The sequence below is a fragment of the Cinclus cinclus genome, chromosome 25 (assembly GCF_963662255.1).
Source record: "Cinclus cinclus chromosome 25, bCinCin1.1, whole genome shotgun sequence".
In the NCBI taxonomy this organism is placed as follows: Eukaryota; Metazoa; Chordata; class Aves; order Passeriformes; family Cinclidae; genus Cinclus; species Cinclus cinclus.
Genome location: NC_085070.1, coordinates 6,448,839 through 6,473,193, shown reverse-complemented (window position 1 = coordinate 6,473,193; position 24,355 = coordinate 6,448,839). Strand labels below are relative to the sequence as shown.

Below are 24,355 nucleotides of genomic sequence, written 5' to 3'. Positions count from 1 at the left end.
GTTATGGGCAGGCTGGAGCCCGACAGTCTCGGAGTAAGGCTAATCAATAGCAGGTCATCAATAGGCCAATCAGTCACCTCTGCCAGGAACGATGGCCCAGGGAGGCCCAAATGCCGTTACTCGTGTCAGGGGTCAGAGCCCAGTGCTGGGTCCCCAAGGCACAGCTGGATTAAGGACAGTGTAATCTGCTCCTCGGGACACCCAGCACAGCAGCCTCGTGCCAGAGCTCACTGCTGGGCCTGCAACACCTGCGAGGAGCAGAATTAAAAACAAAATTAAATCATTACAGGGCAGGAACCTGCTCGGTGTGGGCTTGGGGAGGGTGCTGAAAATGAGGGATGTGGGGAGCAATGCACCCACACGTGCAGATGTGAGAGGGGACAGCTCTCTCCTGAAGGACACGGGGCTGTGCCGCGGTGCCAGGCAGGGTCAGAGCCATGTGCCCTCGAGTGACAGTCCCTGCTGCACTACCAGACAAGGAGCTGCACCATCAGCATCCTCAGCAGCCTCCTCCCTTCCAGGTGCCAGCGATGGCCGGTGTCCCAGGACCAGCAGGACACGCCATGCTGGAGGTCTCCCCTGTTTAATAGGATCTGTCGTCTAGCAATCTAATTTGATCGAGGAAAACTAATGAAAACAGGCCCTGGTCTGCAGCATGGATTAGCCCAATCAGCCCAGAGTGGCTACTTTATTGTTCAGCTCCCTGGCACCAGCTGTGCCTGTGTGCAATCAGCCCTAAGAGCCATCAGGCTGCATCCGCCCCAGCTGCCCCAGAGCCTCCAGTCCCAAAGCTCGGTGCAGGCAGTGCTTGGGTGCAGGGCTTTGACACCCACGTGTAAATCGGGCACAAGGACAAGCACAGATCTCACTGATAAGGAAGTATCTCGACCAGCACAGCTTTCCATTAGCTTTAAGGGATATCCCTGGGTTAAAACCAAATCCCATTACTTAGGAGAACAGCGTGTCTGGTGCTGACTGCCTGCCCTGTGAGTGTCCAGAGATATTAATGGGACAACATGTCCCATGTCAAGGCTCATCTGTCCCTTCCAGACCCCAGTGCTGCATCCCCAGGGCTCAGAGAGGTGGAGCAGATCCACACAGAGAATCACAGAGTTACCCCAGAACGGTTTGGACCTTCAATATCACCCAGTTCTGCTCCCTGCCATGGGGAGGAACACCTTCCACCATCCCAGGTTGCTCCAAGCCCTGTCCAACCTGGCCTGGAACAATTCTCAGGATGAAGCCACAGCTTCTCTGGGCAACCTGTGCCAGTGTGTGGAGGAATGGGGTGGAAGAAGACAGGAGAAGGAAGAAAAGTGTGGAAAACACCCAGACTATGGCAGTCCTGAGACTCCTCATCTGGGGACCTGCCTGGCAGCATCAGCACAGGTCCTGGGTGGGTGCCTGCTCAGGCTAGCACTCGGGGAGGCAGAGAGGAGCTGCACAGGGTGTGAAAATACCTGTACCAGCAGGGACTGTGTCCTTCTGCCTGCACACATTTGCTCACCGGAGCAGACACAGCAGATGCTCAGACTTTCAGCCCTACACGTTCAATCTCACGCACTCCGCCGGCACCAGGAACCGTGTGATGACCAGAGGTTGTGACATCTGTTTGTGGCCACCATCCAACAGGTGCCACACACCGGGGTCAGGACCGTGAGTCCCAGCCCCATTTCACACACACTGCAGAGCAGGAGGGAGCCCTGCTGGAAATGACACTGGCACTGTGGGCAGGACCTCGAGATGTGTCACCAGGTGTGTCACCTGGCACTGCCACCACCAGCAGCACCTGGGGCTGGGGTGAGTCTCAGGGCAAGGGCCAGATGTGCTGGCAGCTCAGGGGGAGTTTCTCAGCCCCAGGTCAGTCCTCTCCCCACACACTGAATGCAAACCCAGGACAGCAAAGAGGTGGGAGGATTTAACGGACAGGGAGAACCTCCAAGCCCACGGTGCTGGCAGAGAAGTGTGAAGCTTTAGGAATTACAGCCCTGAGCCACCTGGGACACGTGCGTATTGACTCAGACCCGAGCCTTTAATAAGGCAGCTAACAGCATTGCTTTTACATTCATCCCTCTTACAAGCTGAACATGCCCAGGACAAGTTCATGTTCCAGCTACAGCACTCGCTGGGCTCAACCAAGGGATTACCCAGCCTTGTAGCTACAGCTCACTCCTCTCTCCTTTCTTCCCTCTCTCTGTTCTGCCTCGGTGTCAGGTCAAACAGCTCTTCCCTCTCCATGTTTTGGTGTGTGCTCTGCCTGCAGATCACACACCTGCCCCAGGTGAGATGCTCCTGCCCTCTCCTTTTGTAGCTGCCGAGGAGCAGGGCGCACATCCCTGCTCTTTTCAAGTCCTTTTAAAGGATTCACCTGAACATTTCTGTTACTGCCAGGTGGGCCAGGAAAGCTCCCCAGAAATTCTGCACCTGCATTCCAGAGCCACTCATGCTGACGCTGCCAGCACGGCTCAGCAGATTAATGTCACTGCCGCGCCACACAAATGTCTGCTGATGGGAAAGTGATGGCAAAGGGCAGGAGGAGACTTTGCACGGACATTAACAGAGGCTGGAGTACATTAATATTATCGACGGGCTGTCAGCGAGGCTAAAGAGGCTGTGCCAGCCCTGAGCAGGGGATGGAGGCACGGCAGTGGCATGGGGACACATGATAGTGGTGTGGGGACACATGGCAGTGGTGTGGGGACACAGGACAGTGATGTGGGGAACAGGACAGTGATGTGGGGACACACGACAGCAAGTGCACTGGCTGTGGCCCGCTGGGTGCTGGGCAGGAGAGGAGCGGTGGCAGCGCACAAAGACGGTGGCCCTGGGAGCGGGGCTGTGGGGACACATGGCAGAGGGGCCGGAGGAGAGGGAGGCAGCCTGTGAGTGCCCTGACCCGTGAAGGAGCAGCCCCGGGAAGGGCCCTCGGCCGCCCACATGCTCGCTGTCAGCTCCACGAAGGCCGTGGCCCTGATGCCTTCGCCTCCCCCTCGCCAGGCTGCCCGCGGGGGATGGAGGACGATGCACGGGCACAGTGGCACACTCTGGGGAGCACCTCCCCGTGCCCACCGACCTGGGGACACATGGGGGACACCACATCCCTGTCCTGCTGCGTCCCCGGCAGCCCCAGCTTCAGGCGACGGCTCCGTGCCAGCGGCAGAGCTCGGTCCTACGGCAGCGCTGAAATACGGCAGTGGGAAGTCCCCTACTGCTCCCTGTGTAGCATTTTATCTTAATAACATTTTATCTTGGATGACAAGCCTGTATAATGTGGTTTAAAAGCCACGGCTACGCTGACACCAGAGCAGGGGGAAGGAAAAGAGCTCTTTTCTCCCGTCTCATACATTTGCTGAGGTCACAACTTGCGAACCTCTCGCTGTATCTCGCTCGCCAAGCTGGGAGCTGCTTTGTAGAGCGGCTCGGAGGCAGCGACGGGAGCTCAGCCCTGCTCCTCCCTCCCGCTCAGGGTTCCGGCTGAAAAAGCTCTGGCTCTCGCTTTCCTTTGCAGTTTTGGCTGGGGGAAGTCTTTTCTCACCCCCCTGCACCATGCAGTGAGTGCTGGAGGCTTTGAAGGGGGAATTTGCTGTGGCCCAAGGCTGGTGGGAGGCTGAGTCCCAGGGAGTGAGCTGCCTGTTCCACCTGCACCAGCAGCACAGCCCTTGCAGGCCCAGACTGCCTCCAACTCCACACTGACCACCCCAGGGCCACCACGTGGACCACCCCTCCTCCAGAGCCCAGCCCTGCAGCACCCAAATTTCCCAGGATGGTGTCCCTGCTGCGGCACGCACCGCAGTGATGCTGCACAGCACAGCATCATTAGGGAGACAGCTATTCTGGTCTAATTGCCAGTGGTTCACAGCAAACGTGGCAGTGTGTGCTCGGAACAGAACCGTGGAATCACACTAAAGATAAAGGATGCTTGAAAGAAAGAGTAAAAACTGGTATTAAACCAGAGAGGGGACAGCAGCACACAGGCTGACTTGGGGAGGGAGAAGACACTGACCCAGCAATGAGGGTTAAGCTCTTCTTTTGAGAGCTAATTTAAGGTCAGGCAAATCCTGCTGACAGATTATTTTTCACCTAGAACTTTCAGATTGGTGGCTCGGCCACCACAGCACAGCAGGACCTGCAGAGCAGCTACAGGAGCTGCTGGAAGTGCCCTGGCCCTGTCCTGAGAACAGGACAGCCCTGTGCCTGCCCAGGACCACGAGCAGCCCCCTGACCCACGCTGGGGTCCCCCTCACACCAATAGCAGCCAGAGCAGTCCAGCAGCCTTTGCCAAGACCCAGGCAAATCCCACGCTGTGCAGCCACTCTGGTGGTGCCCCAGGAGGGACAGGAGACCTCCCCCACCCCAGGCTGTCACTCTGTCACCTCTGCTTTGCTGTGACAGACAGACAAGCCCCAGCTCGCAGGACCATCAATTATTCACGCGCACTATTTCTGAATATTGATGTTAAAAGCAAATTCCCGGCTTGCCCCTCGCCTGCACCTCCAAAGGATTTTCATGCCACAAGGATTTTCCTCAGGACCCACGTTCCTGAGGAGCCATGGAGGGAGGGACACATGGAGAGACCTTCACTGCCACCAGCGAGGTCTGCTGGCATTGGGTCTGAGGTCTGCAGTTCAGGGGGGGACAAAAACACCCCAGGGATGGGGAACATCCTGTCCCACTCCTGTGGGATTCAGCCCAGCTGAAGGAGCAGGGAGGAAGGCTCAGGGAATGAAAGGATGCGTCTGTCAGAGACAAAAGGAGCTTGCTCTCTCCCTCACTCGTTCACAAGAAAATATTTGTAAACAAATGCTTCCTGCTTGTGTTTATCCAACTTTGAGAGACTTCAAATGGAAGCCTGCTCCCCATACCGTATCATTACCCTTCATTATTGCAATTTTCCAGGCTTTAGGTGGCTGGAGAAGGAAAACACAGGATAATGTACTGCTCAGAAATCTGCAGGATGTTAAACTGGGAGAGAAGCAAGCCCAAGCAACCCAGTGACATCAGGCCCACGTGGTGGGCACTGACCATGACGACCCAGCACAGCTCCTGCATCCGGGGCACGAGAGGAAGAGCCATTCTGGAACTTGGTGCCAAGAAAGAACAGCCAAGTGTCACAGCCACAGCCGCCTTGACTGGCCCAAAACACCAAGGATGCTCCAGCTGGATGTTTCTCCAGGCTGGAACACCTCAGCCAAGCCATGCCAGACCATCCTTACTGAAAAAAACCCTTCTCCCTTGGCCTAGAGGTGCTTTGGTGATGGGCTGAGTGTCCACTTATCATCAGGAGGTGCTGGAACAACCAAAGGACAGCTGACAAATGCCAGCAGGAAAGGAACACTCTTGAAACAGGGAAGGGCTCCAAAAAGAAATCTCATTTGTAGATCATTGCCTTGATATCTCAGCATTTTTTACTTCCCAATTCTGTTTTATATAGCCCTGTTTATTGCACTGATATCTCATCCTGCAGATTCATCTCAGATCATCGTTAAGGTTCGTCCCCAGCTTGCAGAGATGCCTCTGCTTATCGTAAAACTCTATGTTGAAATTTCAGATTAATTAAAAGCTGTAAATTGCAAAGCCAGATGCGATAATTCACATCTTCACTCTTCCAAAAGAAAAAAAAAACAAACAAAAAAAAACAAAGAAAAACCAAAAAAAAACACCCAAAAATCCAAACCAACCAAAAACTGGGAAAATGAGAGAAGTGTGAAAGTCTTTTGGTCCAAAGCCACATCCCTCCATCCTCCCCACGACCCAGCCAGCTCTGCCACCGAGGGTCCCCAGAGACACCTCGCACATCCCAGGTGTCCCTTCCCAGTGGCACCACGGTGCCACCCCAGCCAGGCCGGTGACGCCGGGAGCGCAGGGAAGGCGATGCTGGGAAGGATCCCCCGGGCAGGCGGGGAACCCCGCGGGCACCCAAAATTCCACCTGAGCAAGCTCCGCTGGCCGCGGCAGCCGGGGCGATGCCGGCTCCAGCCCCGCAGCTGCGGCAGCGGAGAGGGGACAGACGCCGTCCCCCCCTCCCCCGGGCCGGGGACGCTGCTCCCCGTGCCCAAGGACATTCACGCAGCCGTGACCACCATCTGCTCCCCTGCAGCACGGGCCAGCTCGGGCTCCAGCGCCGCGGCACCGCCTGAGCGCAGGCACCGGGTCAGCCCCTGCTCCCAGCACCGCCTTCCAGCACCCCACTCGCACCCCTAAAAACACCCCGAGAGGAGGAAGAAGAGGTGTTTCCTCCTCTCCCCCCACCAGTTTCCAGCTGCCCACAGCTCTTCCCGCAGGCTGGTTTGACTGGTGCTCCTCCCGCTGCCCTCATCCCATCGCTCCGGGGCGCTCCAGGAGCGGGGCAGGCAGCAGCATCCCCCCCTCGCCGAGCTCCCACTCTCTGCAGATCTCTTAATGCATTTCTTGGCCAAGGGTGAGGAGATTAAACACTCCGTAGAAGGCGAGCTGACACAAGCTGACAGACCTGAATCTTCTGCACATGCATAAGTGCCAGTCCTCATCACAAGGATGCTCATTTGCCAGCCTCATACCTATCACTTGGGCTGGGAGACAATCTAAATAAAGCAAATTCACTTGTTCTGAGGGGGAGAGGGAGTCGCTGGGCTGTCACAAGGTTGAACTCGGCTGACATCACTCTAAAGTGGAAGGTGCTGCAGGAGCAGAAAGCAGAGGGTTTCCAGCCTCCCAGGAGCGAGAGGAAGGGAGTTTTGCTTTGCTTGAAAGCAGCTGAGCCAGGAGAAACCACCAGGCTGTGAGGGGCTGGGCTGTGGAGTCACAGAATCCCAGGATCACTGAGCTGGAAAAGCCCTCTGAGATCATCGAATCCAACCTGTGCCCGATCCTTGTCACCCACTTAGTGCCCCATCCAGCCCGTGCTTGGACACCTCCAGGGATGGGGACTCCACCACCTCCCTGGGCAGCCCTATCCATGTGCCAGAGGTCAGAGAGGAGCAAAGCCTGGCGCGCAGCTGAGCTCCTGAGCCAGCCCTGCCAGGACAGCAAATTGCACTTTATTCCACTCTGACACAGAGCCCAGCCACCCCCAGAGATTCAGGGAGTGGTTTGGGTTAGAAAGAGCCTCAAAAATCATCCAGTTCCACCCCCTGCCATGGGCAGGGATACCTTCCACCAGACCAGGTTGCTCCAACACTTCCTGGGAAGAGGATCCACAACTTCTATCCCTCTCCTACCCTCCAACACTCGGTTGCAAGGATTAAGACTCATTTCCAATGAAGTTTTCATTATTTTCTGCTCTCCTTCTTTATTCCCCAACTCATTTGCATTACAAAAAAATTAAACAAAAGCTGCTTTTTTGAATCTCCACTCATTACTCCCATTACATTTGTTAACATCATTATCTTCAGCTGAAGATGGCAACTATTATCAAATGTTGCAGAGCTGCTGCAGACCTCTTGCTATATTACTCTGGAAAATTGCTTTAATGCTTATGCTTTTAGTGGTTTGAAAAAACCAGCTATAGCATTAGAAGCCATAAAGAAGATAAAAAAGTGCATCATTCGATAATACGTGCATTTTTTCCCCCTTTACACTGAAATATAAATACATGGAGGTAAGGCAAGATGCAAAAGCTCTTCCTCCTCTTCAGTGATCCGGCACAGACCCTCTGATCTGACCCTCACTGTCTCTCTCTATTCTTCAGGAAAAGTTATTATAATGAGAGCTGGGATCAAAAGGAAGTAACTCTAAGGACAAAATAGTTCAATTTTTCCAGATTTTGACAAAATATTTCTGAAAGAGGAGAAAGGCTCAGGGCATGGGTGCTGAATCCCTGGATTTAGTGGGGAAGGAAAGCCCCAAGGGACAGAGCTGAGGGTGCAGGGCAGGCTGAGGTGGCCCTGGCAGAGGGACTGTGGTGAGGAGGGGGTCTAATGACAGGGATGTGTCTCAGGATCCCACTGCCTCCCACTTCCAACTGGAAACCACCATGGATAACCCCTTGGAGCACTGGTAGCATCCTTGCTGAGCTTGGCTCAGCTCCCTTGGAGGGCATTTGAACCAAGAGGATCAAAAAAGAACGAGCTGAACATGAGTGTGCGGAAGCTGGAGAGGCAAGACTTGGCAGAACAGAACAGAACTGAGGCTGGGGCTTCCAAATCTCCCTTCCAAGGAAATGTTGCATCCCCAGGGTCACCAGGAAACCAAAAGAGACAGAAGAAATCCTTCCCTGTGAGGGTGGGAAGGCCCTGGCACAGGGTGCCCAGAGAAGCTGTGGCTGCCTCATCCCTGGGAGTGTCCAAGGCCAGGTCGGATGGGCTTGGAGCACCCTGGGATGGTAGAAGGTGTCCTACTGGACTGTGCTGGTCCTCACCCAGGCCATGGCAGCTCTGAGGATGGGACAGCACAACTCAAGAGCTGGGACCATGTACAAATCCCATGCCAGCATGGCCAGAGCTGATTTACTGCAGCTGCAGGAGAGGTCAGGGCTCGATAGGCTTTCATCGATCAGTTAATTAAACCCGAGCAAAACAAACATAATGAACGTAAAAATTTACAGCTCCTGCCATGGGTTCAGGTGCAGCTGGAGCTCAACCCACCCATCTTCTCTCCTAACAAGGCAGGGCAGCCTGGGCTTTTGAGGGTGATCCAGACCCTGCTCTGGAACGGGCAGGATGAGCTCTACTCCTACCTGCAGCACAAATAACACTCCTAATAAGAGCAAACTGCCAAAACTGAGGCTGCACAGAGGTGCTAAACCCTGCCAGAAAGGATCCCAGAGCGTGTCTGTCCCCTGGTACAGCCCTGGCACGCTTGGAGGGTGGCACGTGAAGCGTGACACCACAATGACCTGCTTTAACCACGCACCCATGCAAAACTCACACAGCCCCTGCTGCAACTTCATGCTTGGTCACACAGCCCACGAGACCCACACAAAGAGATTGAAATTATCACTTTGTTTTCCATCAGGCTTTTGGTGTTGATTTAAGCTGCCCAAACAAATAATTACGGTCTTATCTCCATCACGCAGCAGCATTAAGCACAATCCATCATTTTTAGCTTGTTTCGGGCACGGTGTATATATGGATAAATAAAGAAGGAACTCAGCCATTCCTATTTCATAGGAGCTGGCATTGCAAGATGGGCATTTGGTTAAATCTGCTCTTGACTAAAACAAAAATGTAATCTCCAAAGAACTCTGCAGGAAAGAGAAACACGTGTGCTTTTTAACAGCTTCAGGAAATGAGACCAGCAGATCTGCAGAGCTGAGGTGCAGAAACAATGCTCAGTGGGGGCACACAGGAGTGTGGTCCATACCCTGCCCTTCCCCAGCCTCAGGCAGGAGATCCCACACCACATTTCCAGCTGTGGTTACGCAGCTGCAAACTGGGGTCAGAGCCCTGAGCACCCAGAGCACTGAAGAGCCAAAACCTGGCTCACCCAGAGAGCCAGGCCGGAGTTAACGATAACTCACAGGCAATTCCCAGATAAGACACGACAGGTTATGCCAGAGCTCTGCCAAGAAAGATCACGGAGATGATTATGAAGTTAATTCTTGACACCGCCGGGCGCGTGTTGTACATCCAGTGTATGCAATAGCCATAGCTCCTGGTTAAACAGCGGGACGTGCCAGGATGTCGGGTCGATGATACAACAGCCGAGTGCAGGGAGCGCTGCTAAGCACATGGAAGTGGTCCAAGGTGCAGACAGAGTTCACCTGGGGAAGGCAGCAACACCTCCCTGATGGAGCAGCATGGCTTCAACCCTGCCTGGCAGCGGGAAATCCCAGCCAGGCACCCAAAGCCGGGCACCTGATAGCCAGCCCTCGTCCAGGGGGTGCTACCCAAACCCCGCAGCCTGTGAGCGCTGGCACTGTGGCACAGCTTTGCTCCTGGGATCCGCAGGAGTGTGAAATAAGCTGTAGAAACATCAGCGCTGCTCCTCACAGCGCTTGGGAGGCGGCTGCGAAACCGCAGCGCCAAACGCGGCTGCAGCGCCAGGCTCCGGCACCCCGAGCTCACAGGGCTGGGCTGCAGGCTCAGCACACGGGCTGCGGGTCACAGGGACGACGGATGACACAGGGGGACATCTCCCGAGCTGGCCACGGCTCCTGCAGCACGCTGCTCCTCCCCGCTGCAAAGGAGAGATGGTCTATGGGGAGAAGCAGCTCCAAGGCATCAGTAGGGGCTGGAGAAGGGTCTGGGGAATGCAAAGCCATGACCAGCACGGAGTTTTCATCTCAGCCGCTGCCAAAACTCCCCAGGGATGGGGAAACACATCCCACCCATCCCCTTGACCAGCACAGGGATGATCTCTGTGCCTTCACCACCATTTGCTTCCCCAGCCCTGTGACAGCATTTGCAACCCTCCACAGTGCCAAGCTGCAAGTACCAGGCTGGCATGGGCAGGAGAAACCACTTCTCAAGCTGAGTCTGCCTGTGAAGGGTACCCCTCACTAGGGATGCCTGGCACGGAGGGAAGAGCAGGCACGGGAGGATTGGGGAGGGGCGACAGCACTCAAGCAAAGAGGACCCAGCTGGTTGTGACATGCTCAGCCACGAAAAATTATAGTTTTAAAGCTGCTTTCAGTGGAAAGACCCAGAACAGGCAATGGAGGCTCTGGAAAGGAATATTAAGCACTGCAGAAATAAAAGGTATTGCTCAAGAGAAAACATAACAAGGCTGAAACCCAGCGTGGTGCAGCCTTCAGATGAAATGGAGATGAGCTGCGAATGAATTGCTCCCTCTTAGGGGAATTTCTGGCTTTTTAAGGAGGGAGGGCACACCGGTCCTTCCCAGCCTCGCCTGGCAGAAGGGTGAGGGTGGGGTGGGGTCCAGAGATGCTCTCCAGGGCATGTGGAAGCTCCCTGCCTCACCACGGGAATGCAGCTCCCACTGGGCCCTGCCATCCTCTCCATCACCAGGAGAGCCAGCAGGGCACCATCCCACCCCGGGGAAGCTCTGCATGCAAAAAATCCAGAGGTCAGGAGTCAGGGCAGAGCCTGGAGCCCCTGGAGCACAGCCAGGGGAGGGTAGTCACAGCCCCAAGGCTGCCACAGCTCCAGGGGTGTTTGGACAACGCTCCCAGGCACAGGGTGGGATTGTTGGGGTGTCTGTGCATGACCAGGACTTTGATGGTCCTTGTGGGTCCTTCCAGATCAGAATATTCCACAATTCTGTGATCCCCTGCAGATCCCCCAGCGCCATACAGGTGCTGCCATACCCCATCCTCTCCACATGCCCCATTTCCTGGTGACATGTTACACGAGAATTTCAGTTTCCAGTTAAAAATAACACCAGTTTCTAACCCTCGAAGGTGCAGAAAAACGTGACCTCTAAAAATCCTGAAACTGAAAGGCAAAGCAAATGAGTCCCAAATTTGTCTACGCTATAAACGTCAATTTCTTTTTGAAAGAAATGAATGTTTTTGATGAATGTTTTCTTGAATGCCTGCTTTTGGCAGTGCTGCCATCTGTGAAAAATCTCTGCCACGCTCGCTATTAAGATTTCATTTCCAAGAAGAGCTCATAGGCACTTTAATAAATGGTTAAAAGATTGTCAGGGGTCCAAAGGGCCAGCAGCTTGTTTACCACAAGTGGCTTCTGTCACCGAGCAAAGCACCTTTGACTGATAAGCTCAGAGCCCGCCAGATCACATACAGCTTCCTCCCAGCACTTGGAGAAGCACTTTAGCAATGTCGGGCACTTGGGAACTTAATCCCTATCGACTCTGAATAAGATTTAGAGTCCTGAATGGCCAGCTCGATTCTGAGAGGACCCTGGGTCAGGCCGAGCCTTGCAGAGGTTTCACTCCACATCCCCAGCCATGGGTTGGAGTGAACAACACTCATTGACAAAAAGCACAAACCCTCATTGGGTGAGCCCCCGGGATGGGCTCTGGGCTCTGAAGCAGCACCAAAATCCTTCAGAAGGGGCTGAGGGCACATCCAGCAGCCCCAGCCCGGGCTGTGCCCAGCAGCCTGGCACTGGGCAGGCCCTGCAGACACCAGACCCAGAGCAGCCCACCCCTCCTTAGGGCTGCAGACCCCGCAGGGGTCTGGGGTGTGGGGTCTGGGGTGTGTCCGTGTCACCGCCAAGGGCAGGGACCCGAGCAGCCTCCCCTGAACGTGTCAGCTCCAGGGCTCCACGGCTGATGAAATGGAGTCCTGAAATGGCTGGTGTATTTGTAGATCCTCTGCGTGACTGAATCAAGAGGAACAATAAGATCTTTTTCCAGATTCGGCAAACATCAGTATAATAAAAAAAATTAATTATATGCTTGAACACATGCACCAGAGCAATGCCCTGTATTTTCTCCTAATTGTTCTCCAAGCCTTGCAGAGCCACATTTAAATAAAAATGAAGCAGTTATTTAAACCGCAATTAAAGATGGAGCAATTTATTTTTAAACTTGAACTATCGTCAGCAGAGCAGGAGGGGGGGAAGGGGGGCTGCACTGGGACCCCTGGTGCCACACAGGGCACGTTCCACTGGCCACTGGAGCCACACTGCTCCAAGCAGGAAGGCAGAGGAACAGAGCAGAGACTTCCAACAGCCCCACAAAGGAGTGCTGGCTGCTTCCTCTCCATCCCACAGCTGCCTCTCACTGGCACAGACCACAGCAGCCCATCCCTGACCTCACAACCCTGCTGCTGCATGAAGGACGAGGATTTGGGTCGTGCCCTCTGGGAAGGCTTAGCCCTGGCTCCACAGCCAGGAGCAGCTCGTCCCCACCCGATGGGTGGGGTGTTTTGGGAGGTACCTGCACCACTGAGCTCCTTTCCTTCCAACCAAGGGCTTGTTTTTTTTTTCCAACCAGGTGCCCATCACCACAGCCCCAGGTTGTGGCCCCAAAACCAGCCCTGGGGACTCAGCCCTGTCTGTCCCAGAGAGGTGACCACCAGCCAGCATCCTGTGCCCAGAGCAGGGAGCACCCTCAGCAGCAAGAGATGACTGGGAGGGAGCTGGGGAGGGGGGAAGGAAAAGCAGCAACCACAACAAAAACCCACCCTCTCTTTTCATAAGACAGCAGAATTTATCAGCCTGCAGCCCTTCACATCTGTCTCCTCATACAAAATGAAAGAGGCTTTGAAAAACAGAGGAGATGAAATAAAGCCGTCTGTGTGAGGAAGCTGGCATCTCTGCCACTGTCACTGTCACCATGGCAGGAATAATGACCGTGATTGTTTCTGCATCTGGGGATGTGCGCGGGTGCACGGGGAGGAGGGGGAGGAAGATGCACACCCACACCACCCCCACCCCTGTCCACGAGCCCCCAGCCCCGCTCGGGATGAGCTGGCCAAGCACAGCACAAGATGTGGTGACTTCAGTTCTGCTGCAGCTCCTCTCCCTCACAGCCCGGGCGCAGCCCCAGGGGCAGGAGGCTCAGGCTCACACAAACATGTGGTTTGGGAAGAGGTTTGACCTGGACAGCTCTCACATCGCTTGGCTTTGCTGTAGCAATTACTGCCCGGGCAGGCTCTGCTCCCGGGGGAGACCTGGGGCAGCAGGACAGGAACCAGCAGCGGCTCCTCTCTCGTAGATGACATTTAAACAGAAGTATAACAGGACAAGGATTGGGGCTGGGTGGAGAACCTGCTCATGCCTGCAAACCCATTTCTCAGAGCTGGCTCTGGCATTTTGCTGGGATGATTGTCAGGGCCGACCTGTGCAGGGCAATGAGCTGGATTTCGGTGGGTCCCTTCCAGCTCAGCATATTCTGTGTTTCTATCCTGTTCTGGAATTTTCAAGTGGATTTTGGAGCATTCCATGCCCATCAGGCTGGTAGCGGAGTGCTCCGGGCACAGGGGTCACTCCCAAGACCCCCTCAGGTGAGGTGGCCCATGGCTAATCATGGGTTTCACCCCCATAGAGACTCCCCCAGTCCCCTGTGCCCAGCACCCACGTCCTGCCCAATACATGGAGTGCTGATCACAGCTTCAGCCTGAGCTGCTCCAGTGCCTTACAGAAACTCCCATCCCAGAGGATTTCAGCTCTTGGCCAGCAGGAAGGTCTTTAAAATGCACAGAAACATTCCAATTTAGCAAGTGCCCTGTGGCCAGGGAGAAGAGAGTGCGGCCCTTGTGATTCAGCAGGGACCGGGATGCTCCAGGCTCGGTTCTGGGGACAGGCAGGAGGGTGCTGGGCTCAGCAAGGTGCATGAGGCACGTGAGGCACCAGGTTTCATTACAGAGCTCAGCTCTGCTGTGAGTTGTGCCCATCAGCCTTCTCTGGGGGCTGGTGCAGAGCACTGAATCCTCTCACAGGGATGTGTGGGGCACACTCCGAGAGTCCCCGAGTGACTCCAGGGAAGCCCAGACACCTCTAAGGCTCATCAGTCCCAACCCTCTCCTGCCCACATCACTCCCCTTCTCCCCATGCCACCAGTGGGGTGCTCCAGAATTCCCTCTTGTCCCCAACTTCCTGGCCATTGCCTGAGGAACCTCAATGTGCCATTCAGTGTGAGTGGAAGGATGTGGGGTCACCCTGGGACTCAGGAGAGCTTCCACACATCCCCTCCAGCTGATCTCTTCCTCCTCCTGCTCTCTGCACTCCAGGAAGAGATTTACAACCCACCTGCCTCCTGTGGGACCTCCAGACCCTCAGGCACCCACTCCACCCTCTCTACTCACTGTTCATCCCTTCCCTATGCTCCTCAGGGTGGCTGGAGAGGCACTAAAGGATGGCGCTGGCACAGGGTGCCCAGAGCAGCTGTGGCTGCCCCTGGATCCCTGGCAGTGTGCAAGGCCAGGATGGATGGGCTTGGAGCCACCTGGCATAGTGGAAGGTGTCCCTGGCCATGACAGAGGTGGGATGAGATGGTCTGAGGTCACTTCTAGCCCAAACCATCCCGTGATTCTGTGATCCCTTTCTCTGCTCTCAGCCAAAGCTTCCCTTTCCCGCAGACGCTGCCACAGCACAGCAAAAGCTGCCGACAGCTTCGGTTTGGGACAGCCCGAGCTCGGAGTCACCAAATCCCCACTTGGGTCCTGCTGCGGGGCTGGGGAAGGCTGGGAGCCTGTGGAACCAGTGCACCAGGAGGTGACAGGGGGATGGGGCGGCCACCTCAGCTCTGGCAGCGCCCGGGCTGTTCACAGGCTGCTGTTTACTTGTTGTGGTCCCTGCGTGTGCCGTGTGTGCATGCGTGTGGAGATTGTCTCCAACGTGACTCTGCATTATCAGGGCTATAATGAGTCCTTGTTAAAGTGGATTTGATGGAATAATTATATTCCAAAAAAACCTGCGGGAAAGCGCTCTCCCCTCTTAAAGGGCAGGATCATCAAACGTTCTCGCCACATTATTTGCAGTCACACCTTCTGCTGCATCTGCTCCTTTTAAAATCTCTAACTCCAATCTGATCTGAATATATAAATCTGAATTATCACAGCAAAAGGAGATGTGCTCACACCTTTTTTTATCTGTTGCCATGGCGATTAGATAAAATTCACGCCAAGTCTCTGGGGAAGGATGAAATGATTTCAGACAGAATCTCACCCCACTTGGTGAGAATAACGCCTGGAGCTACTTCCCTCTGTAACAGGTCTGGGCACATGTCGAAGCCAGAGAGGGTGGCAAGGGGTGGGGGAGAAGCCGGGACACCTTTGGAGATCTCGAGGCCGACAGGGGAAAAGGTTTTGCAGCACCTGCAGCCAGGGAAGGACAGGACTCTGCTCGCTCCCATCACATCAGGTGGCTCCGAGCTGCAGCTCTGCCCGGCCCGGGCACGAGTGACAAAATGCAAGTGAAAAGGCCAAGCCTTGCGCCCAGTGCTCCCTCTTGCAGTGCCTGCGTGGGGCATTTCTCCCTGCACCAGCCGGGTCCCTCTTCTCTGGGAGCAGCTCAGCCACAGGGGACAGCAGGGACATGGCAGCGGGGTGTCCTCGTGCTCCATGCTCCAGCTCACAGCTTCCATCCCACATTCGGGCCAAACCAACCCAAAACACCGACCTTCAGCGAGTCCTCTCTGCCCCAGACCTCACCACCATGCCAAGCACATGAACAAGGGCACCCTCTCGCCTCGCCGTGTTTATTCTGTCCCAGCTTCCAGCTTTCTCCCAGGAACAGGAGCCTGATGTCCCCCAGAATGAGCCCATTGACACAAAAACAATGCAGAATTATCAAATTCCAGCTCTTGTGCCCCCTGGATCATCCCCCCCCGTGCCCCTTGGCACGCAGCACCCACCCAGAGGGGATTGCTGTGCCCAGAAATCCCAGAAATCCCAGAAAACCCAGAAATCTCTGTCTCATCCCTGGACTCACCACGTCCTGGGATGGATTACAGTGGGATTTGTGTGCAGTTCCACTTCTGCAGTTTCAGAGAAAAAAAACAAATGTAGCAGTGGACAGTGAGCATTTTTTGGGGGGACTGAACACACAGAACCACGAGGAAGCTGCAGCCTTTTCATTGCACACACCACTAAAGAGCTGCTGAGAGGAGTTTAAGGACCCCAGAACCAGCCTTGGGGACATCTGAGGATGGGATGGAAAGGGTCACATAGGTCAAGTGAAGCTCACAGCTGCAGCACCACAAACAGATTAATTCAGGCAGAGATATTTTGGAAACTCCTTAAAGGCTCAGCCCACAACACACTCAAAAACACCTCTAAAACTTAACAGAACTCTTTTTTTTTTTTTTTTTCAGCTCCTTCCTTCTGGCAAGGTTTACGTTTTGCTTTCCAGAGAAAAGGCTTTGTGGATAACCAGTGACTAAGTACATCCTCATCTGCACAGCCCTCAGAGGATTTGTATTAGGCTGGTGACAAAGGCAGCACCCTTAGAAACGCTGGTACCTTGACAAGTGCTCTATTTAGATTTTTTCCAACACAGCCTATCAAGTACACAACACTGAAGCAGCAAATAACAGCTCAGCCCTGGGTTTGCCAGGCTGGTAACACTCACAGCCTCCAAATCCCACTGCCCTCTCCAGCCCCAGTGCTGTTTGCCCCACTGGCACAGCCTGGGAAGGTGACATTTGTGCCCAGCAAGGCAAAGCTGGACACACTGACATCCCTGTGGCATGGTTTGGGTGTGAGTCCACGGGCACGTGTGTGCTCAGAGGGCTGCAAAAGCCAAGCAGTGCCCAAATGAACGCCTTGCAAAGCTGAGGAGGGGCTGGAATTGCTCAAACCCCACTCTGTGATGTCACGAGTAGCTCCCCGTGTTGTTTTTGCAAACTGCAGCTGGACAGGCACCCCAGGAATGCCTACACACCTGGGCTCCACACTGCCACCACTGCCACACGAAATAAACACAAAATAATGAAAGAAAAGCTGTTTACAGCATTGAGTTCTTAAAGCATCTTGCAGCAGGATTTTCTCACTCTCACTCCACGGCAAAGGGGCGAAGGGTGTGTAAAACTCTCTGCTCAGCTGTGCTCCATCCAGCTCCTCAAGATGCCACCAGATACCACCAAGATACACCAGGAGCAGCTGAGTTCGAGGTGTGACTGTCCCCCCCAGGCCCTGCCCTGTGCCAGCTCCTGCCCTCCCAGGCACAGCAGCAGAACCCTGGGAGCGGGGCTGTGGCTGTGGCAAGGCTGGAACACGAGGCAAGATTGATTCTGATGTGAGCACCAGCAAGGCAAATGGGTTTTTGAAAACCCTGTAATTTCTCTGCAACCCTTGACTTTTCTAAACACACAGCAGCACAGTCAGGTGGGCACTAAACAAAAATGAGCTGCACTAATGATGATTTACGTGTAGGATAACCTGCCATAAAGAGTTTATCTTTGATTTCGGGGTATGTTACGGTGTTGCCAAGTTAACCAAACAGCACAACTCATCACCCACACCCCGGGGAGGGAGGAAGCAGCTCTCCAGCTGGGCTCTTGCCAGCAAGGCACCACCAGGGCTCTGCACCCACCAAAAAGAGCAACAAGGTTTGGCTGAAAAAATGTGAGAGGTTGGGAGCCCTGTAATCCCAATTAATTACAAAACAAACAAAAAAAAAAAAAAGAAAAAAAAAGAAAAAAAAATGTGTCATAGAATTAAAGAATAATTTGGCTTGGAAGAAACCTTAAAGTCCTCTCCCTGCCATGGGCAGGAACACCTTCCAATGCCCCAGGCTGCTCCAAGCCCTGTCCAAGCTGGCCTTGGACCCTGGCAGGGATGGGGCAGCCTCAGCTGCTCTGGACAACCTGCCAGAGAAGAATTTCCTCCTAGAACCTGAGAAAGCTCACAGAAGGTTCCTCTCAGCCACACAAGGAGAGAGAGGTTGAGTTCACAAGAGCAGCCCCAGGGGAAACATTTGCTGCCCCTATTTCTCAGCTGCAGGTATTTTGGTTTGGTTGGGGAGAAGACATTTACTATGACAACAGTCACTTTAAAAGAGCTTTTGTGGCACCAAGAAGCCTGGATGGAGATTTTCCTTGCTCTGCATGTCAGAACTGTTCCTCCCCTGCTGCACCTCGAGCTGCTGGGAAGATGCCCAGCCTTCCACAGGGAGCACTAGAGCAAAGTTTTGGGGAAAGCAGCAGGTTTGGCACGCTGGAGTCAGCAGAGAACAGCAGAGCTGTGAGCACAGCTCAGGTGAAGTGCTGCAGCCCTTGCACACCCCTGCCCTTCTGCACAGCAGGGTCTCACTGGGCACAACCCAGCACTGTGATCAACAGGGGCCTCAGCACCACATCCAGCCCTTCTCACCTCCATCCCATTCCCTCCCCTCATCCTCCTCACTCAGAATCAGGGCAGACGCAGAGGTTCAGCAGAGGTCAGGAAAAAACATATTTTTGGTAACAGCAAAGCCAGTTTTAGCTCTAACACACCAGCAACAAAAAAAAATAAGCTTCAGGCAGATACTATATTTGTAATCCAACGGCAAAACATGTTTGCTTGTGTTGACTCCGCACTGTAACACAATTTATATGTTCTGTCTTTAGGGTAATTATTGCTTTAGAATGTTAAAATCGTTCCACCCTAATTAAATCATCATATTAAAAAATCCACTGCCACAGCAAACTTGGGAACAAGTCTGGTTAGGATCACGCGAGTGCACGGATGCTCAGTTGGCAAACCCGCTGCTGAGCCTGCTGGCCACACGGGCTCCATCCTCCCGAATCCCAGACCAAAGGATTCCCAAACCACGGAGGAAACAGCAGCCCAGGTCGTCCTGCTGATGCACCTCGTGTCCCACTCGGGACAGCCCACAGTGAGCAGAGCATCACCTGCATTGCCCAAAATGCATCAGGAGCACCCCCCCGAGCACCTCAGTGCCCCCAGGGCATGGGCACCACGAGCCCCTCGTTCCCACCCACCACTCAGAAATCCACCTCGTGCTCCCACATCCACAGAAAGGCTGGCAAGGGCACCGTGACAGTCTGTTCCCTGCCAAAAGGGTGTCTGCCCAGGTACCACCAGCACAGGTACCTCCAGGCACGTGGGCTGTGCTGGGTCATCACCTTGGCTGCGCTCAGGGGGCACAGCTCAGCAGCAAGAGCCACCAGAGACCCCAGGAGAACAGGTTACTCTCCTGCAGGTGAAGCACTTTGCTCCTTCAGCTCCTCCTGCCAGTCCCAGCCCTGCTCGCGGTGGCCTCTGCTCCCCACGGCAGCGCTGAGACACGGGGGAGCACTGAGACTTTCTGACCTGTGAGTAAATACCAAGTGCAGAGCGCTCACTTTGGGCAAAATCCTTTAATTCCCTCTGGATCCCCTAGGGGAAGCAGTTATTGATTGCTTTACTACCAGCTTACACACGCTGTGCTGGGCAGCCAGCGCTGCCATCAATAGCAGGAGCCACGAGGTCACCCCCGAACACGGGGACACGGAGCTGTCCCCACACTCTGCCCAAAAATTGCCACAGCCAGGCAGGAACACCTGCTAAAAAATCACGGGGAAACACCTGGGGAAAAACACCTGGACCTGCAGAGTTCCTGCGCAGGGGTGAGCGATGCTGTCCCTCCCACAGCCCCTTCCCCACGCATGGAAGTCAGCTCTGAGTGGGACACGGCCCAGCCTACGAGGCAGGGGTGTGGGACAGGCAGGCCAAGCAGGTTCCATCACAGGGAAAAGGGAGATTATGGCATTTTACCAGGTTACTCCCCACCGTGGTTGAATCAGTTGTGAAAATTCACAAGAAGAGGTGGAGTTTTGACTGGAGCATCATCCTGATGAGCCAAACCCCAGCCCTGACTGCAGGAGTCAGACACGGGCAGCACAGGCAGGTGCTGTCCCTGTGGTCCAAGCACCAGTGCCAGGTACCCAACACATCCTGCAGAAACCAGGACAAGACATGAGCACGGCCAAAATTACACTGAGCATCCCTCACCCTGGGGAAACACAGCCAGAGCACCCAGGAGAGCCTGGACACCACACCTCTGCTCACATCAGCAGCACTTTCCAGCCCAGAGCTGAAAAATCACCAATAAAATCCTTTTCTGGACAGCACAGGCACAGACAACAAGCAAAAAAACAGACCCTCCACGACAGCAAATGTCACACATGGCAAAACAGGTCAGATTTCCAAGAGAACAGGTGCTCTTCTCCTACCTGGGATGATAGAAACGGTGTCTTTCTCCCAGGATACAACGCTAACATATTCCTGCACTGAAGAGGGGATGAGGCACTTGAAAACAGCCACGTTTCCACGCATCGACCTTTGGTCCTCCACCCGAACGGTGTACGGTTCCCTGAAAACTGTGGAGGAAAGCAGATGGTTGGTAGCATGACAGTGCAGGAGGAAAACACACTTCCTTTTGCTAGAATCCCACGTTTCCCAAACAAACCAACCCACCCAGCCACACGCTGCTTCCATCCCAAACACCTTCCCGGGGAAGGAAGGGATTCTCTGCTGGGGACACCTGGTCCAGGTCCTGCTGCTGGGACCTGCCACGGTGCCCAGCGTCACCTGAGCTGGCCAGACTCAGCGTGGGGACCAGTGACATTTTGTAGCTGTAATGTGCATTTCACCTCTGGATGCTGAAAATGCATCCTGGGAGAGACAGCCCGTGCCACAGAGCCTGGGACCCTCATAAACCCACTGCAGGAATATTTAAGGCAAGCAGATGACAGTTTTCCAAGCCGTGCCACATGTTCCCAGCATGTGCCCTATTTCTTCAGGGAGATGCACATCCCTTTGACAGCTCCGTGCTGCTCCCTGGACCAGTAGCAATGCTCCAGGAGCACCTGCTGGGTGAGGTGGACCCACCTCAGCCTCTCCAGCAAGACAAAGAAATGCAACCAATCCCAGCAACAAAGGCACCACAAGCTCCTTAAATTTAAGTACAAAATGCAGTTGAGGGCAGCTGCCTCCTTACTGTGACAATAACTGTGCCCCGTAGGACATGGACACGATTGCCATCGTGACAAATACACATTCACTTTGTCATCTAACAACTGGCCAGAGCAGGAGCAGCTCAACAAAGCTCTCAGCAGCCCCAAAAGGAAGGTGTTTTCCCTGAGCTGGAAGTCCCTGTGGGCAGTGCATCCCACACCTCTCACAGCCAAGCCAGCACTGAGAGGGTGACAGCATTTCCACCCTGATTTCCTGGGCTTTCAGGGCTCCCTGCTCGAGATGTGCCACGAGGGCAGGGGGAGAAGCCGCCACAGAAAGGGGCTGCAGAGCCAAAGCAGATTAACCAGCAAAAGCTTCCTTAATCACCTGGAGCTGAGGTTTATTCACAGGCTTTAAAGGCCAGCAGGGACCACGAGGGGCATTCTGAGTGCTCCCTGCCACCACGAGCACCCCAGCTGGGAGCAGACCCTGGGGACAGCCCCTCTGCATCCCTGACCTGTGCCAGCCCCACAGCCAGTGCTCCAGGCTTTTCCTGCTAGCAGGAATAACCCCCAGGAGGACAACACACAGCCACAACCAGCACACTTAAACCTCTCCCCTGGCTGGTGAAATTTGCTCCATGTGCTTACCACCAGCTTTCCCAAGACTTCCCGAGATATTTCCCCCCCTCATATTTTCAGTTTCCACTGAATTTGATTTAATTGCTTGCTTTCTCCAGCTGTAATTGGCTCTCTGTGCTGCACTGCCATTAGAAAGCATTGGAGAGTGACTGGGATGTGGGATGGCCAGGAGGGAGCAGCAGCTGGGGAATGTTCCACAACCATTTCCACTGCCAGAAAGACAGAGCAGCTCCAGGAACAGGAGACATTCTGCTGGCCCCACTGGACATCCACATCTCCCGCTAACAGAGAGGGAGGCTGAGCTCCCAGCCCAACAGCAGGGGTGCATTCAGTCCTGGATGAAGAGGAGGATGAGAGCCAGGATTCCCTCTCTGTGATCCCAGGGCAGCTCTGGGCACGTGGGATCCCAGCAGAGCCAACTCTGCCGTGCCCACACGAGGAGAGCAGCAGCTCCACATTTACTACACCCCATCTGCTCCTCCACCACGCTGTGGTTTATAGGTAACCTGAGAGTGCTGGTAAATAATTCACTCTGCAGAAGGGGGTTAATACCAATTTACTCCACAGTACAAGGTATTAAAATAAAAAACCCTGTAGTCACTTCTGTCACGTTCTCTCTGCTAGCCCCACTTTTAATAGGTAACATAATGAAGCCATTCCTGGGCTATTAGCCCTCCTCAGCCTGGTCAATAATTTACTATAATGGCTTTTGGAATCAGCTCTTTGCCATATTCCTCCCCTTTTTTTTTTTTCCTTTTTTTTTTTGTTCTTAATAAGCCTTGGCAAGCTGAGGCTGGGTGCTACAAAGGGAAGGGGGCTATGGGACACTGAGGGGCCCCCAGCAGGGACAGATGTGGCCCAGCCCCTCCCACAGCTGGGAAAAGCCTCTGTAAGTGGTTGGGTGAGACAACTTCTGTTCAAAGGGAGAGGAACTCTCCTGCCACCAGGCTGCAGTCACACCATCTGGGGACCTCCAGGCTGCGCATCCCACCCAACACTCTGCCCTTCTCCCTGCTCATTCCTCTTGCAAGAACCCAAGAGAGCAGCCCTGGTTCTGCACTCCCTGGGCCAGCTGGCAGCCCATGGAGCAGAGCAGGGAGACACCGGCCCCCCGTGCAAACCCAGCACTCCTACCTGCTTTAACACGGATATTTGGGCTCCTGATTTTGCCAGCCGAGTTCTCTGCGGTGCAGAAGTAGTCGTTGTCGTGGATAAAGCTATTGAAGGCTGATGGCGAGAAGGGGTAGAGCTGCAAAGTCCCATTGGCATGGACATGCCGGATGTGGGGCACATCGTAGATGTCGTCACCTGTGGCCAGGTACCACCGAAGGATGGCGCTGGGTGACCCTGCTGCCGGGCAGGGGATCACCACCCCCACTGTGCTGGAGAAGGTGACCTGCTGCAGGGAGTCGTTCACAAAGTAGAGGCTGGTTCCAACATCTTCAGCGTGTGCTGTGGACAAAGCAGAGGCCACAACGGCGGGGGGATCACTGCAGGGATCTCCAGTCCCGATGACACAGAGAGCCCCTGGCACAGAGACCCCCTGGCACAGAGACCCTCCTGGCACAGCCACCTGAGCCCTGCGTGCAGTGGAGCAGGGGAGCGCAGGAGCATCCGTGCATGGCTGGAAGCACACAGACCACCTTCACAGGCCAGCGCTCCTGCTGCCAGCACGGATCAGGGATCACAGGCACCTCGGCAGGACAGCCAGGGGCTCTGCAGGCGAGGATGGACACCTCGGGCAGCCCCTGAGGCTTCCCCAGGGGTGCCGGGCTGGAGCCCTGGGGACACCACGCCAAGCACAGGCACCAGCGCTGCTCCTCCTGCCAACCCCGACATTCCTGTGATCACCCGGTCCAGAGCAGCCCCATCCAGCACCCCCCAGCACAGCAGTGCCAACACACCCAGTGCCCATCTCTGCCAGGCAGGGCAGAGACCTCCCCTGCCACCCTACCATGGCCTCCAAACCAGGAGAGGGGCTGGAAAACCGGGATCAGAGCTGCTCCCCTCTCCCAGAGCCGCAGGCAGGGAAGCCCAGACTGGCTCTGTCCTCAGCCTGAGCTTCTCCCAGGCATGCCTGCACCATCCAAATGAGGACTGAGGTGTGATCATGGGCACAGTCCAGGCAGAGCTTGTGGCCACCTGCATGCCCAGGAGCAGCTCTCACTGCTGGAGAACAGCACTTCCCTTCTTGGGAAGTCGGGAATGGACCTCTTCACCCAACTCCTGTGCTCCCTCCTCTCCAGGTCCCTCCAGGACCATGAGCTCCCCCTTCCCAACCCAAGCCAGTGCAATTGGCTATAAATAAGGATGAGGAGGCCCCCAGTCACTTAGATCCGCTTTCTTTTTTTAGCTGCACTCTTTCCAAGTGGGCGGAAGGACAGGGATCTGGGAAGGGCCCTCGGCGGGTGTATTAATAGCTGCGGCTGAGCGCACGCCCGTGGTGCCGCAGAGCCAATAAGCAGATCAGCACCGTTCAGAACGAGCCACGGGGGACCCTCCCTGACCTCGATTCCTTAACTTGGGGAGGAGGGGACGGCAGCAA

The 24,355-nt window shown here is 54.8% G+C and overlaps 1 protein-coding gene across 1 annotated transcript in view; it reads right to left on the bottom strand.

Moving 5' to 3' along the window:
* DSCAML1 (DS cell adhesion molecule like 1) overlaps positions 1 to 24,355 on the bottom strand; it is a 92,840-nt gene that overhangs the window by 61,484 nt on the left and 7,001 nt on the right. The window contains exons 2-3 of the mRNA XM_062508644.1: positions 22,945 to 23,262; positions 20,446 to 20,592 (exon numbers count right to left, since the gene is read on the bottom strand). Coding sequence (XP_062364628.1) covers positions 20,446 to 20,592; positions 22,945 to 23,262 — 465 coding nt within the window. The remainder of the gene's footprint in view (positions 1 to 20,445; positions 20,593 to 22,944; positions 23,263 to 24,355) is intronic.